Source organism: Ixodes scapularis, unplaced genomic scaffold (genome assembly GCF_016920785.2).
Source record: "Ixodes scapularis isolate PalLabHiFi unplaced genomic scaffold, ASM1692078v2 PGA_scaffold1__304_contigs__length_218370807, whole genome shotgun sequence".
In the NCBI taxonomy this organism is placed as follows: domain Eukaryota; kingdom Metazoa; phylum Arthropoda; class Arachnida; order Ixodida; family Ixodidae; genus Ixodes; species Ixodes scapularis.
The window spans coordinates 11,321,094-11,333,900 of NW_024609846.1; the positions used below are offsets into that span (position 1 = coordinate 11,321,094).

At 43.7% G+C, this 12,807-nt stretch overlaps 1 protein-coding gene across 1 annotated transcript in view; it reads left to right on the plus strand.

Annotated features, from left to right (window-relative positions):
- The first annotated feature begins 8,402 nt into the window (after window positions 1–8,402).
- The window catches only part of LOC120842779 (enteropeptidase-like), a 33,255-nt gene continuing 28,850 nt past the window's right edge, over window positions 8,403–12,807 (plus strand). The window contains exon 1 of the mRNA XM_040213955.1: window positions 8,403–8,451. Coding sequence (XP_040069889.1) covers window positions 8,403–8,451 — 49 coding nt within the window. The remainder of the gene's footprint in view (window positions 8,452–12,807) is intronic.

Here is a 12,807-nt window from a genome sequence, read left to right on the forward strand (position 1 = left end):
TGAACCTTCAATTTTTCACACTGAGGGCACGATTGTGACCGACGCCTCACACCTGCGTTGATGCCCGGTCACACACAGCGTAGTGTGACTAAACGCTGGGTAGCGCGTGTACAAGCATGTGTCCGCGTATGCAGTGCGTGAAACATAGTCTGTGAGATTTCCGTAGAATGTACGGTCGCCGTGTGCCCGCAGAAACGTCGCAAACGATGGTTCTGTTGCTGTCAGGAACGTTGCCGTCTTAAAGGGTGAGGGATGTTTTAGATATGCACAGTTCGCCTCTTTGGCTCGAGCGAGAACTGCAAAGTCTACTACTTGTCAAGTTGAAGAGATCTCGTTTATGTGCATTCGAGCTAACGCATCGGTGACGGGGTTGTCTTTGCCTGATACGAATTTTATGTTTGTTGTAACTTCGGACACGTAGGAAATATGACGTAACTCTCATGAGGTATGGTTGAAGTTGTTAGATTGAAACCCGTATCTTAAAAAGCATGTAATTCGTCCAAATACAAAATTGTCAACCTGCCTGGAACTGGCAGAAGTGTTCTAGAGCAAGAAGCAGTCCAAGTAGCTCTCTACCGAATGTACTATATCTTGTTTCTGCTGGCAAAAATAGTTTTTAGAAGAACGACACTGGACGCCCTTGTTCGTCTTCTAACTCTAGTAAAACTTCACCTGCTGCGGTCTCGAATGCGCTAGCCATGATAAATGTCAGAGTGAGTGAACAGCGTTGCTGTTGAGAGTGCCTTTTTGATGGCCGAAAATTCTGCAATGGCTGGTTCTGTCCAAGTTAGTTCGTTCTTGCGCTTGAATCTTGCGAGAGGTTCTCGAGAGCGTACATAAAAATGTTTCATCAAAAAGAAGCTGGCGTGTTCATATCACGTCCGGGCACGGTGGAAGAAATACATTTAAGCGATGACTCTTGCCGGTCTTCTCCCGAAGAGGGAGTGACCCGATCGTATTTGGTGCTAGCGTCGAACAAGGAGTAGTTAATTCCGCGCCGCCGCGGAGAGCGCTGGGGTATAATCATCGTGGGTATGAGGTCCCTCCTCGGGGACTACGGTGTCGGCGGCGTAGAGTGCTCACCTTTTTCATTGTGTGCTGGTGGTGTGCTGCCAGTGGCTGGCCTTGCGTTTTGCTTTGGTGCTGTGTCGATAACAGGTGCCACCATCGCGCACAAAGGTGAGCCTTAACCCGAAGAAAACAAAGAAGGAAGAGAACACAGATTTACGGGCTCTTGCGACTTGGTGGCGGCGTGGCGGCGGTGAAGTACAACAAGAAGTGGTAAGCGAGGGACTGGGGCGGGGGCGGGGGCGGGGGCGGGGCGGGACCGCCGCTAGTAGCAACAACCGGAGCGGTCGGTTTGGGAGAGCTTTCATACTTGGGCGCCAGTTATCTCAGCGCGAGTGAAACGCTTTGTGCGTCGAGCATAATGTGGTCGCTGCGGCGGGCAGGGAGACATCACCTAAATGTATCTTACACCGTGCGTCTGGGCCACCATTTTTCGGTTGCTTAAAGGAGCAAGGAGTCGTAAAAACTCAATTATACAATATATTTGAGTACTTCTGGAAAACCACTGCTAAAAAAACCCCACATATTTTGAAAGGCTACCACGCCAAACTTGTCAATGCACTGAGTTGTAGCCTTTCAAAATAAATCGATGATTTCTAGAAGTGGCTTTTTAGAATTCTTCAGTTTGTTATCTTTGGAAACTTTTATTCACTATGATGGCAAGCATTACTTCCAAACACAGGGCATATGTATCGGGTAGTGCATCGCGCCAGTCTTCAGCGATATATTTTAGCACAACTTGATAGCACTCTGAGCAGCCGGTTTCAGGGGTCCAAAGTAAAGGAAGTTTTAGATACGTAGATGATTTCGTAGTTGTTACTGCTTCCGATACCAACGCTTTTGAAGCAGAGACTGCGAAAACTAGTACACTTATAAGTAATGCCTCTGAACGTGAACTTTGAACTTTGAACTTTATTTCACCAACATTATGCCGAGGACACCGGACAAAAAGCTAACAGAAGCTAGCTTGACTGGGTCCGGTGCCCTTGCATGTACGGGGAACACAATCATATTTAAACAATCCTAAATATTTCTTACAATATTCAAATCAAACAATTTAAAATGTTCCAATACAAATTTTTAAATCACCGACATTAGAGAACATTTTGTTTCTTAATTTAACAACACAAAAAAGTACGTAATGTTTTCTTAGTTATACAATGAATATCGATGCGGTTCATTACAATGTTGTTAAGCAATGTAGGTAGATTATGAGCAAGCGACTGCAGTGCATAATTTGTACGGAAATGGGGAACCTTCCAGAATTCTCTACGACAAACGTCGAAGACTGATTCACGCTCAGTCAGGTTTGCTAGCTGTGACAAAAAAGCAATAAACTCCAAAGTTGAAAAGGCGTAAGAAAAGAGCAAGCGATAGTCATAAATACAAGAAACTTTCATGATATTGTAGCTCAAATATAATGGTTCAGCATGTGTGTCGTACGGAACATTAGCAATGAAACGAATAATTTTTTTCTGAAGAGTTATTAGTTTGTTGACGTTACTTTTGGTCGTTGTGCCCCAAACTAAATGGCAGTAGTTGATTTGTGAGCCGAACAGAGCATGATAAATTTGAATCTTAACTTTTGTAGGCAAAAGAGAGCGACAGTGACCGATGATGCCAGCTACCTTTGCCAGTTTGTGAGTTAGAAATTCTATATGATGATCCATTGCATAAACTCTGAAAAAATTATGCCTAGCGTTTTATGATGACTTACTATTTCAATTTCCTTGCTTCCAATCTTAAGAGCATAACTAGCATCAATATGTTTATTTACAGGTCTAAAATCAATCGCTTTTGTTTTGGTTGTATTTATTTCGAGGCCATTTTTTTCTGACCATAAGAGAAACTTTTCTAAGATAACATTACCTTTAATAATCAGTTCATCGATATTCGTCGCAGAAATAAAAATACTAGAATCATCTGCATACATTATAAAACGTGAGTGTTGACAAATGTTGACGATGTCATTTATGTACGCATTGAACAGAAGTGGGCCAAGTATGCTGCCCTGCGGATCACCAGACTTCAATAGTTGCAAAGATGACGTATTACGATTTATTGAGACACACTGTTTGCGATGTTGTAGATATGACTGAATGAGTGCCAAAGACGTGCCCCGTACACCATAACAGGAAAGTTTATCAAGAAGCGTTGCATGGTTAAGAGAGTCGAAAGCTTTGCTAAAGTCAATAAAAAGTCCCAGTGTCATCTGTCGTTGCTCTATATTTTTTAATATTAGTTCCTTCTGCGTTAACAAGGCGCATTCCGTAGACTTTCCCTTACGGAAGCCAAACTGGAAGTCAGTCAGCACTGAATGTTTATCAAAAAAGTTATCTAAACGACGCAAAATAATTTTTTCTAGCCCTTTGGAAAATATGGGTAAAACAGATATTGGCCTATAATTTGTAATTACATTTTTATCGCCTCCCTTATGTAAAACGGAAACTTTCGCGAGTTTCATGTTATCTGGGAACTTGCCAGTTGACAAGGCCAAGTTAAATATATATACTAACATTGGGGCAATTAAATCAATCACAAATTTGACGGGCTTTATTTGTATGTCATCAATGTCGTGACTTCTGCTATTATTAAGTTTCATAAATAGATTAAACACTTCTGACTCGTCAGTAGGGGCCAGGAAAACAGATTCGTCTACTCGACTCGAGATAGACGAGGAAGCACACGCATTGTGAGTGTGGGTAGGTAAGTTTGTAAAATGGCGATTAAAATAATCAGAGAGCGCTATTCCCGATACGTTTTCACCAGATATCGAAAGCGTATCTATTGATTGTTTTTTATTGTTACGTTGAAGTAGTGTGTTTATGGACTGCCATACAATGGCGGGGCTCTTTTTGTGCGCGGCGTGAAAGAGACGTTTGTGAGAATCTGACTTTGCCTTTTTTAGTGTAGATGTAAGTTGATTGCGATATTTCTTGAACGCAGTATTATCATCGTTATCTCTTGACGAGAGGTACGTCTGATACAATCGATTTTTTTTCCGTATCATTGCTAAAATAAACGGGGTAACCCATGGTTTTCTTATTCGCTTTTTAGTCGTGACAGTCTTGTATGGAAATGATGCGACGAAAATTGACGTGAATGTACTTATGAACTCATCATACGCGCTGTTCACGCACGTTCTCAAGAATACAGGGCTCCAGTTAGTTTCCATGACTGTGCTTCGAAAACACCGCAGTTGGCGGTCTGTAACAGGTTGAAAGGTAAAATGTTTACTAGCGCCGCTGGATAATTGGTGAGTTTTAAAACATAAAAAATATAGGTAAATGATCGCTTAGATCACTACTTATCGTACCTGCGCTGGGAACAACAGTGTTTATATTTGTAATAAAAACATCAATAGCAGTTGATGTAGAATCGGTAATTCTAGTAGGAGACGAAATGACATTGTAAAACCCGCTACTACTGAGAGTGTCCTTAAGTCGCGACGAAACAGGCGAGTTCTCCAAAATATTCACATTTAAATCACCACCAAGAACAAGCAAATAGTTATTAGCACTAACAAAATCCAAATACTTTTCAAGAAAATGCAAGCAATTATTCAGATTGCCAGCTGGAGGGCGATACAATACAGATAGTAGCTGGCGCCTATGTTTCGGACTTAGAATCTCATAGTCATCTGTGATTTCATTAAATGGGTCAAGTATTTCACACTGAATATCTTCTTTGACATAAATGCAAACCCCGCCCCCTCGTTTGCCACTCCGGTTTAAGAAAAAATGATTGTAGCCAGATAAGATAAGAACATCGTCTTCGCTTTGGTACCATGTTCGACGCCACGCATGAGATGCCCGTAGAAAACACTATAAGTTTTCTTTTCGTTTTCATAAAGTGAATGTATGACAATGTATGTTTTATATAGTCCCGATGGAACAGGCGATGAAACAAACAATACGATGGCGCAATCTACCGCCCGTTGGATAGGGTACAGCTGGTACAGCCACTATCATCTATCTATGGCTGACAGCGTTGAGGCAGTTGTGGTGGCAGGCTGACATAAAAATAGCCGTGTGTGATATAGAGCACTGCACGGGCCCGGGCCAGCCCGAAAGCCCGAGCCCGGCCCGGCCCGTGGGCCGGGCTCGGGCCGGGTAGCACGTATTTTCTCGGGCCCGGGCCGGGCTCGGGCTTGAACAAAAAAGTTCTCGGGCCGCGCCGGCCCTGGCCGTGCCTGGGCGATCTTGTGCCGTAAATTATAAATTGTTGTTGATAGCAAGAAGTTTGCTCATTAATCTTTTAGGTTCATTGAATACAAAAAAAAGCGAAGTGCAAATTCACTACAGCGTCGTTAAAAATAATAACTAAAAGACGTCTTGAAGCTAGAAAGCCTTCAAGCCGTGTGAGCGAGGGTTCAGTGTTATAAATTGTAAACAAAATAAAGTCCCAGTCATATACTTGTCAACCTGTCTGATTCATCGCTCTCAAAAATATCTAGTTCCCTATTAGGAAGGTTTAGAAAACGTACGCAAGCGCTTTGGGTACCGTAAAAATAGCGTTGCGATGGAAAACCTATGGCGATGCTAATTTTAGCTTGCCCAAAGTGCTTGAGTACGTTATTCTAAGACTCCCTTATTGCACAGAGCGCGACACTATATTAGCGCGAACAAGCGATCGTCGTGTTTTTATGTTTATCTCATAGAATCAAAACGCTGTTTTCAAAACTATTAGTGTCTTTAGAAGTGCTCATCTGGGCCACAGACCTAAGCGGTATACTTTGGTGCCTACTAGCACCATTTCGAAGTAAAATTCGAAAAAAGAGCCAACGTCGTGTTCGCGGTATCAGTGTCGCGCAGTGTACATAGTCCGTTCCGCGCTTGCACGTTTTGAGAACCATATTGAAAAAAAAAAAAAAAGTTTTAAGGGGTTAAGTAGGAATATATTAAACTTAAGCTTGCCTGAAAGGGTTGTATATTTTAAGAACGCGTTGATATGTAAAGCTACTTCAGAACATATTCGTAAACAGAAAAGGTGCGCAGACCAGGCTTAGAACGATGGAGACTTTTTGCGAAGAGGTTGCGATGTGCAGGGCCTTATAAAAGTAGGTTGAAACGGGACGCGTTGAAACGCAAAGGGTGTTTCGGAAACTGGTTCAAATAAGAAGGACATTTAGGGAATGGGTCGAAACAGGACAAATTCAAACGAGAAGGGCGTTTAGGGAACTGGTCGAAACGGGACGGGTTCATATGGGAAGGGCGTTTAAAGAATGGGTCGAAACAGGACGAGGTTCAAATGGGGAGCTCGTTTCGGGAACGGGTCGAAACGGGACGGGTTCAAACGGGAATGGGTTGTTTCGGGCTACAGCCATCGGGCCGGGTCGGGCGGGGCCTAGAAATTAAAAATTCTGTCGGGCTCGGGGCGGGCCCGGGCCGTGTCTCTTCCGGGCCGGGTCGGGCCGGGCCTAGAAATTAAAAATTCTGTCGGGCTCGGGCCGGGCCCGGGTCGTGTCTCTACCGGGCCGGGTCGGGCCGGGCCTAGAAATTCCGGCCCGTGCAGTGCTCTAGTGTGATATTTCGTGCTTGATTGAAATCGCTCAACGAAACATATCGTTGAAACCCGGCGTGAACGGTAGCCTGATCTTTGAGGACCTGGCGAAAGCTTCACGAAGTCACTGCACCGGGGAAAAGTAGCACAGCCCAGAACGAAAGCTGCTTTGGGCGGTGGTGGGGCGCACACACGGTTTTGCGTATCTTCGGCTCCTCTTATGTGCTATGGCAATAGTGCTCCTTCGGCAAAAAGGCCCCCATCATCAATAGGCTGTGAAGAATTCACTCCGTTTAAATAAATTTTGTTTAGAACGTCGCAGGCGAATGTATGGTATGAAAATATATAAATCACTCACGGGCACATCGGCACACAAGTTTGTGGAGAGACCCCAGTGAATATATACATTCGCGAGACTTCCCCGAATGATCGCGAGTACATCCACGGCGTCTCTTCATTCGTATTCAAGCGTTCGGGAGCATAAGACTTCACCACCAACGAAATAACACCACCACCTCTCAACAATGTCGAACCGCGGAGGGGCCAATTCCCCGCAAGGCGCCTGCTTTCGATGCTAGCTCCGCTGTTTTCCCCCGGTGCTGCGCTTTCGTAAAACTTTCGCCGGGTCCTCAAAGATAAGGCTACCGTTGAAGCTGGGTTTCAATATTCTGCTTCGTCGAACAACTTCAATCAATCACGGAATATCAACCACGGTATAGTGTACTAGACTCACGACTATTTGTATGGCACCCTGCCGCCACAACGCTGTGCGCGAAATTACTATAATGTCTAGATAGAATGTAACTCTACCAAAAAGATGACCGAGCGTGGGGGCATTCTCGTCCATAGGCGGAGCTGGTTAAACGCCATCTAGCAATTAGACATAGAGATCAGTGTGTCGCGGCAGAGCCGTGTACAGAGAGAGTTTGGTCAATAAGAGGCGCGGGCAGAGCCAGGGCTTTCACCAGACTCGGAAGAGGGCTTGGCATGCTCTCTTGACCAACGCGAAGCCGAAAACAATCCCCTAGTGGTGGTAGCGAGACACAGTTCTGATCCAAAGGTATATGTTCGTAAATGGTGTTAATAAGGGCGTAAGAGTGAAGTGTAGTAACTCTTCGTGGTTGAAAATAGCGTGCGCGGAATGTTTCGATCATGATCATGCAGAAAAATGTAACAAACGAATGCGCCCCTGAAGTCTGTCTTGCTCAGACAGAGTGTTACCGCTCGGACGGCAGATTCCCGGCCTTCGGCGCTTCGATCGTTCCACTAGTCCCACTGTTCCACGATCAGTTCGGATGAACGTGATTGAGACATCACGTGCACCATACTTTCAGTCACCGAGAGTTACTCCGACGCAGTTATCAGGTTTGCTTCTCGCGACCACCACCAGGGTAATATTTCCGGCTTCTGGTTGGTCACATTCGAATTTCTCAAGACGCCCTGGAACACGCCCTGCCCGCTTTCGGCCGATGACGCTTCCTCATCTATCTCCTATACTTCCCAACGAATGGCCAAACTCTCTACATATACGGCTCCGGGTCGCGGTGACTCATTCCCAGATGATAGTGGTAGTTTGCATTGATAGGCTGCCTGCCATCTGCTCAGGATGGGCGAGTCCTGACGTCAGCGCTAGTTCGGACGTAAGATAGACGTCGAGAGCTTCTTATACAAAAACAGACGCCCACTTGCGAGAGGCTTATTAGTATCTGCATAACTGTACGTAACCGTACCCAGAGGTTTCTTTCATTCATCGATAGCTTAGATATAAGAAATAACCTGGTTTAAACGCTCAAAAACGAAAGCTGCGTGTTATCGTCTTGTAGGTAGGAAATATGAGCTCACAACAACTCAGTTTCATGCTTATTGTCAGCACATTTTTCGGTAAGTAAACATTCCCTTTCACGATCAATGACCAAAACACTCTAAATCCTTAAAAATCTAAACTTAATCTGGGATTGAGAAAAAATAAAAAAAGCTTACCCGGGGGCCTTAGTGCGTAAAATGTGAGCAAAATGTAACTAGAATAATTTTTTGACTGCTTAAACCTCCCCCAAATGCCAGTAAGATTCAGAATGTTCTGCCAATAATTCACGGGTCTCTTTCGATAAGTCACCAGCTAATATCTACAAAATGCAAAGTGCAATCGCTATCCGCTAATCCCTAAGTCGCAAGGCTGGTAATATTGCCTTTTGCTAAATTTTACATTTAGCCCCAACCAAGCCAACGCTATACGATTCGATGGAGCCAGGCGTACACCGCAAAATGTGCATGGTCATGGCTCTCGTCGTTTAAGTGCGTTTGAAATCACCGGCCCAACCAAATCACGCAAAAACGTAAGCGCATGGCGCGCCCCATTCACCGTGCGTGATTTATTTAGACGCTGATGATGGAAGCGATGCGTTACGGAATGAGAAATCTGCTTCGAGCAGAACGGATGTTCTGGAAGACAAGGTTTGCGGCAAATGCGCCGTATTGAAAAGAAAAGAAAAACAAACAAACAAACGTTACGCGTAGTTTTAGCGCAAAGCTAAGATTAAAGGGAAAAGGTCTAAGGGTTGATCCTTTCATATTTGTGCTCGCCCTTCGACATTTGAGTTCGCAACAAACTTCCGTGTTGTTCAATAAATTGTTTACGCTGAAACCTGAAGTTCGCTACATAGGAAATGCTTAGCTGCGAAACAACAGGACACACAATGCTGCACTTGCAGTGCAGAGTAAAAGAAAATTCGCAGAAGTGTAAAAAAAAAAATGCTTTCAGCATTCATATACAAACGCAGAAAAACATAATTCTAAACGTATCTTCGTTATGAGTTTCCCTTCTTCGCTTTAATTGGTATATTCTGCACGTACCTCATTAAGTGAATATGCAGTTTAAGTATTAGTTGCCAAGCGTAAAAAATTGAGTGTTGAAAATCTGACATCAAGTTCTCGGATAACCGTTAGCGTTTATTTTAATGCGAAGTTCCTTGTCGTATACAGATACTGCGTTGAACAAAACGACTGAATTGATACATACATGGAAAATTAGTCAGGAATGTCAGATATAAAAAAAATATACTTGTACTGTTTCCCTCATCAGTACAGTTAGGCGCTAAAATCCTGGAATGGTGTGCAGCGTTATTATTTGAATCATTAAGTATTCTTAAATTCAGAGACTTTGGGAAAACCTGCTTTATGTTTTAAGTGGGACCAGGCATTAATTAAAATTTTAACGCAATTAATCGTCATCATTTTATCGCTAATTATATGGTTACGCTGTTGCATTGACGTCCATGCGTATATCTAAAAGTATAAAAACTAATTTCAACGGAATTACTATGAGAGGGCAGGTGAGCTTGTGTATATTCACCACTGCCCTAGACTTCCTAAAAAAACATCCGTCACTCGGGGGCCGTCATACTGCACTCTTGAGTTGTAGCCAGGCCGCCAGGAAAGTATCTCTATTGAAAATGATTTTTTATCGGAATTTCACTGCCAGTAACAAATTATTTTACTGAATTATGGGCCTCTTTTCATTACCGGTGACGCCAGAATTTGCCGAAGGTCACCGGATTTTTTGCCGGCATTTCATTTCCAGGAAAAAAAATCTATTTTACTCAATTATGGGTCTCTTTATACTTCCGGTAAAACAGGAACTTACCGAAAGTCATCGAATTTTTCTGAATTCACCAGAATTTATCGCAAATCACTGGATTTTCTGGAATTCACCAGAGCGTACTGTGTTTTTTTTTTTTGTTTTTTTTTTTGGACGTCAACGGAAGTCACTTAGGAAGAATCCTGTGAATTGTGGGTTTTACAAGTTTACCAGACGCTGGACGATTCGGTAATAATTAAAACGGTTAGTTCTTATAGACCTGAATGTTACATGTCTTTATTTCACAGGGTCGATACCAGTGAAATAATTTGCAAAGCTGTAGACAAAAGAAATCAGAACAAATAGGAACAACCATGTTGCTTGTCGCAAAAAAAAATGCAGCTGGGTAAATTCCTAGATGTACGCTAGTTCAACTAATAAAACCGAGCAGGTGAACCACACGGACACACACCCACACACACACTGTCAGAAGCACGTTTAGCGAAAACAACTAACGCGCAACCAGCATACCCCGCCGTTGGGAAATCAAGGGCACAGTCAAGGTGTCGTTTAATTATGCTGACACAGTGGCGTCTCCGGCGTCGTTTTCCCTCGCTGGATGCTTCTGAAGTCAGACGGCCGAAGAGGCGCAAAAAAGGTCACTGAAAGATTTTGTTTATCCGCAGGCCCATCTGCTAAGGACAATGCAGGTCGCGCGCATGGTACGGGAACCCGACACTGAGCGTCCGTTTGTTGCCGTTGCTCGTTGACAGACAAAGAAACCGGTTTTCTTCGAAAGAGACAGCTAAAAGCCTCCCTCACATTTTTTTCCACGCACCCAATGGAAGGGAGAGGGGGTGCATGGGGAAACGAATGACAGCCGGTGAAACTTCCAGCAAAGCCGGGTCGTCTGGTAAACGAAAGTGGCTGCCGGTAAAATTCCAGCAAAATCTGGTAACCGATAGTAGCTGCCGGCAATTCTTCCATTAAATACTGGTAAACTGAGCTGGCTTTTGATGAAAGCGGGTGAAACTTGACCAGCTTTCACCGGATGTCACTGGAAGCTCTTGCTGAATTTTTCAACAAGGATGGGACGCGGCCCGCCGTACTTCCTACTCCTCGCTAACTCTCGGCATATCCATACGCCCGCTGTGGGTTTGTGTTTAAACGAAGGCGGTCACGAGGGTGAATTGGTGCAATAAGCAAGCGTTGAATTGATTTTCCTACAGTGCTGAGAAGACGCGGCTATCGAAACCGAAACCACGTAATTCCTTTTCAAGGCTAGTGTGTTACACCCCACCATGTCAAACGATGCCCTATAATGCCATACACGCTGTGTTGCATGCAGGAAATTTCGGAAGTATCCTGTTTCTTTTACAAATATCGCTACTGTTTTTCTTTTCTTCTTAAATCGAAACTAAACAGGAACTCATTGGGTGCACAAATAAATGCTCTTAATATCATGCAAAACCTAGTTAAATGGAGATGCGCCTTGTCACCAACTGGAAGATGTGAAAGGGAACAATATGCCATATGCCAATAGCATGATGATGATAGTTGGCAAGAATTTTGCATGTAGCCTATAAACGCAAAGCTAGGTGACTTTGTCTCTACTACGATGGTGTGTACTAACTGTTTCAACGCGAGCACCGGCTTTCGGCAGTATTTCGTCCACATTCAAACAGTTCATTGAAATTTCAAATAAACGATAAATAAAAGACGTGCCCACAACCACATGAAAACGACAGCTAGAATAACATAGCATGAATTAACCAAAGAAATGAGAAACTGAAATGTTCATCACGAACACCGAAGAATTGCGCGTAAACACATTCTGCTTTTATGGCTTTACCCGTAGTATCAAGATAAATCAAGCATTTTTTTTTTCTGGCAATAGCACGCAGCTCGACTGATCACGTAAACAATTAAAGGGAGGGGCGACCCTGAGAATAATATGCGCGTTTCTCTGGTTATGGAAGCCACACCTCTGTGCTCTCATATCCGAACGGTTTATGAAGCGGGCCTGCGGACAGACAATGGAACAGCAGGTACCAGGCCTAAATTAAGTTGAATCCCATCTACGCCCTAATTATTCTAGGACTACTTCGCCTACATTCTCCAATTCTGTTTTATAATCGAGATCCGTGTGAAGTTAATTAAACTTATGGAAACTAGGTTCCCAGGGGAAGTCATTTGTGTAGGTGGTGAAGGGCCCTTAGAGGGATCACCGCAGAATTAGATTTTTACTGAGAAAGATCTAAGCGAGGGGACTACATTTTCGTTAATATTAAAAAAATATATATATAACTTCATCACTTGCTTCTCAGCTTGTCAACTATTTGCGAAAATAGTTAGTTTACATCTCGAACTTTGTTTGTGTTCTATTCGAGACCATGCATATTGAAAGTAATTTGAGTGCTGCTCAAAATGCGTTGCGATTGCACTAGAGCAACAAACAAAAAAACAGCGACAGGCCTCAATCCAGAGTCTTTCGCGATTTGACAGGCTTAGTCGAATAAATGTGGCTATGCTCAAACACGAGCACCATGCACGTGAGGGTGTCTTTGGCAGGCTTGCAATCACTCGAGCTTACTTCGCGAGCACCGCACGACTAAACGCCTGCCAAAAGTACCATCGTGAGCACGCTACCTGTGTTTGAGGCT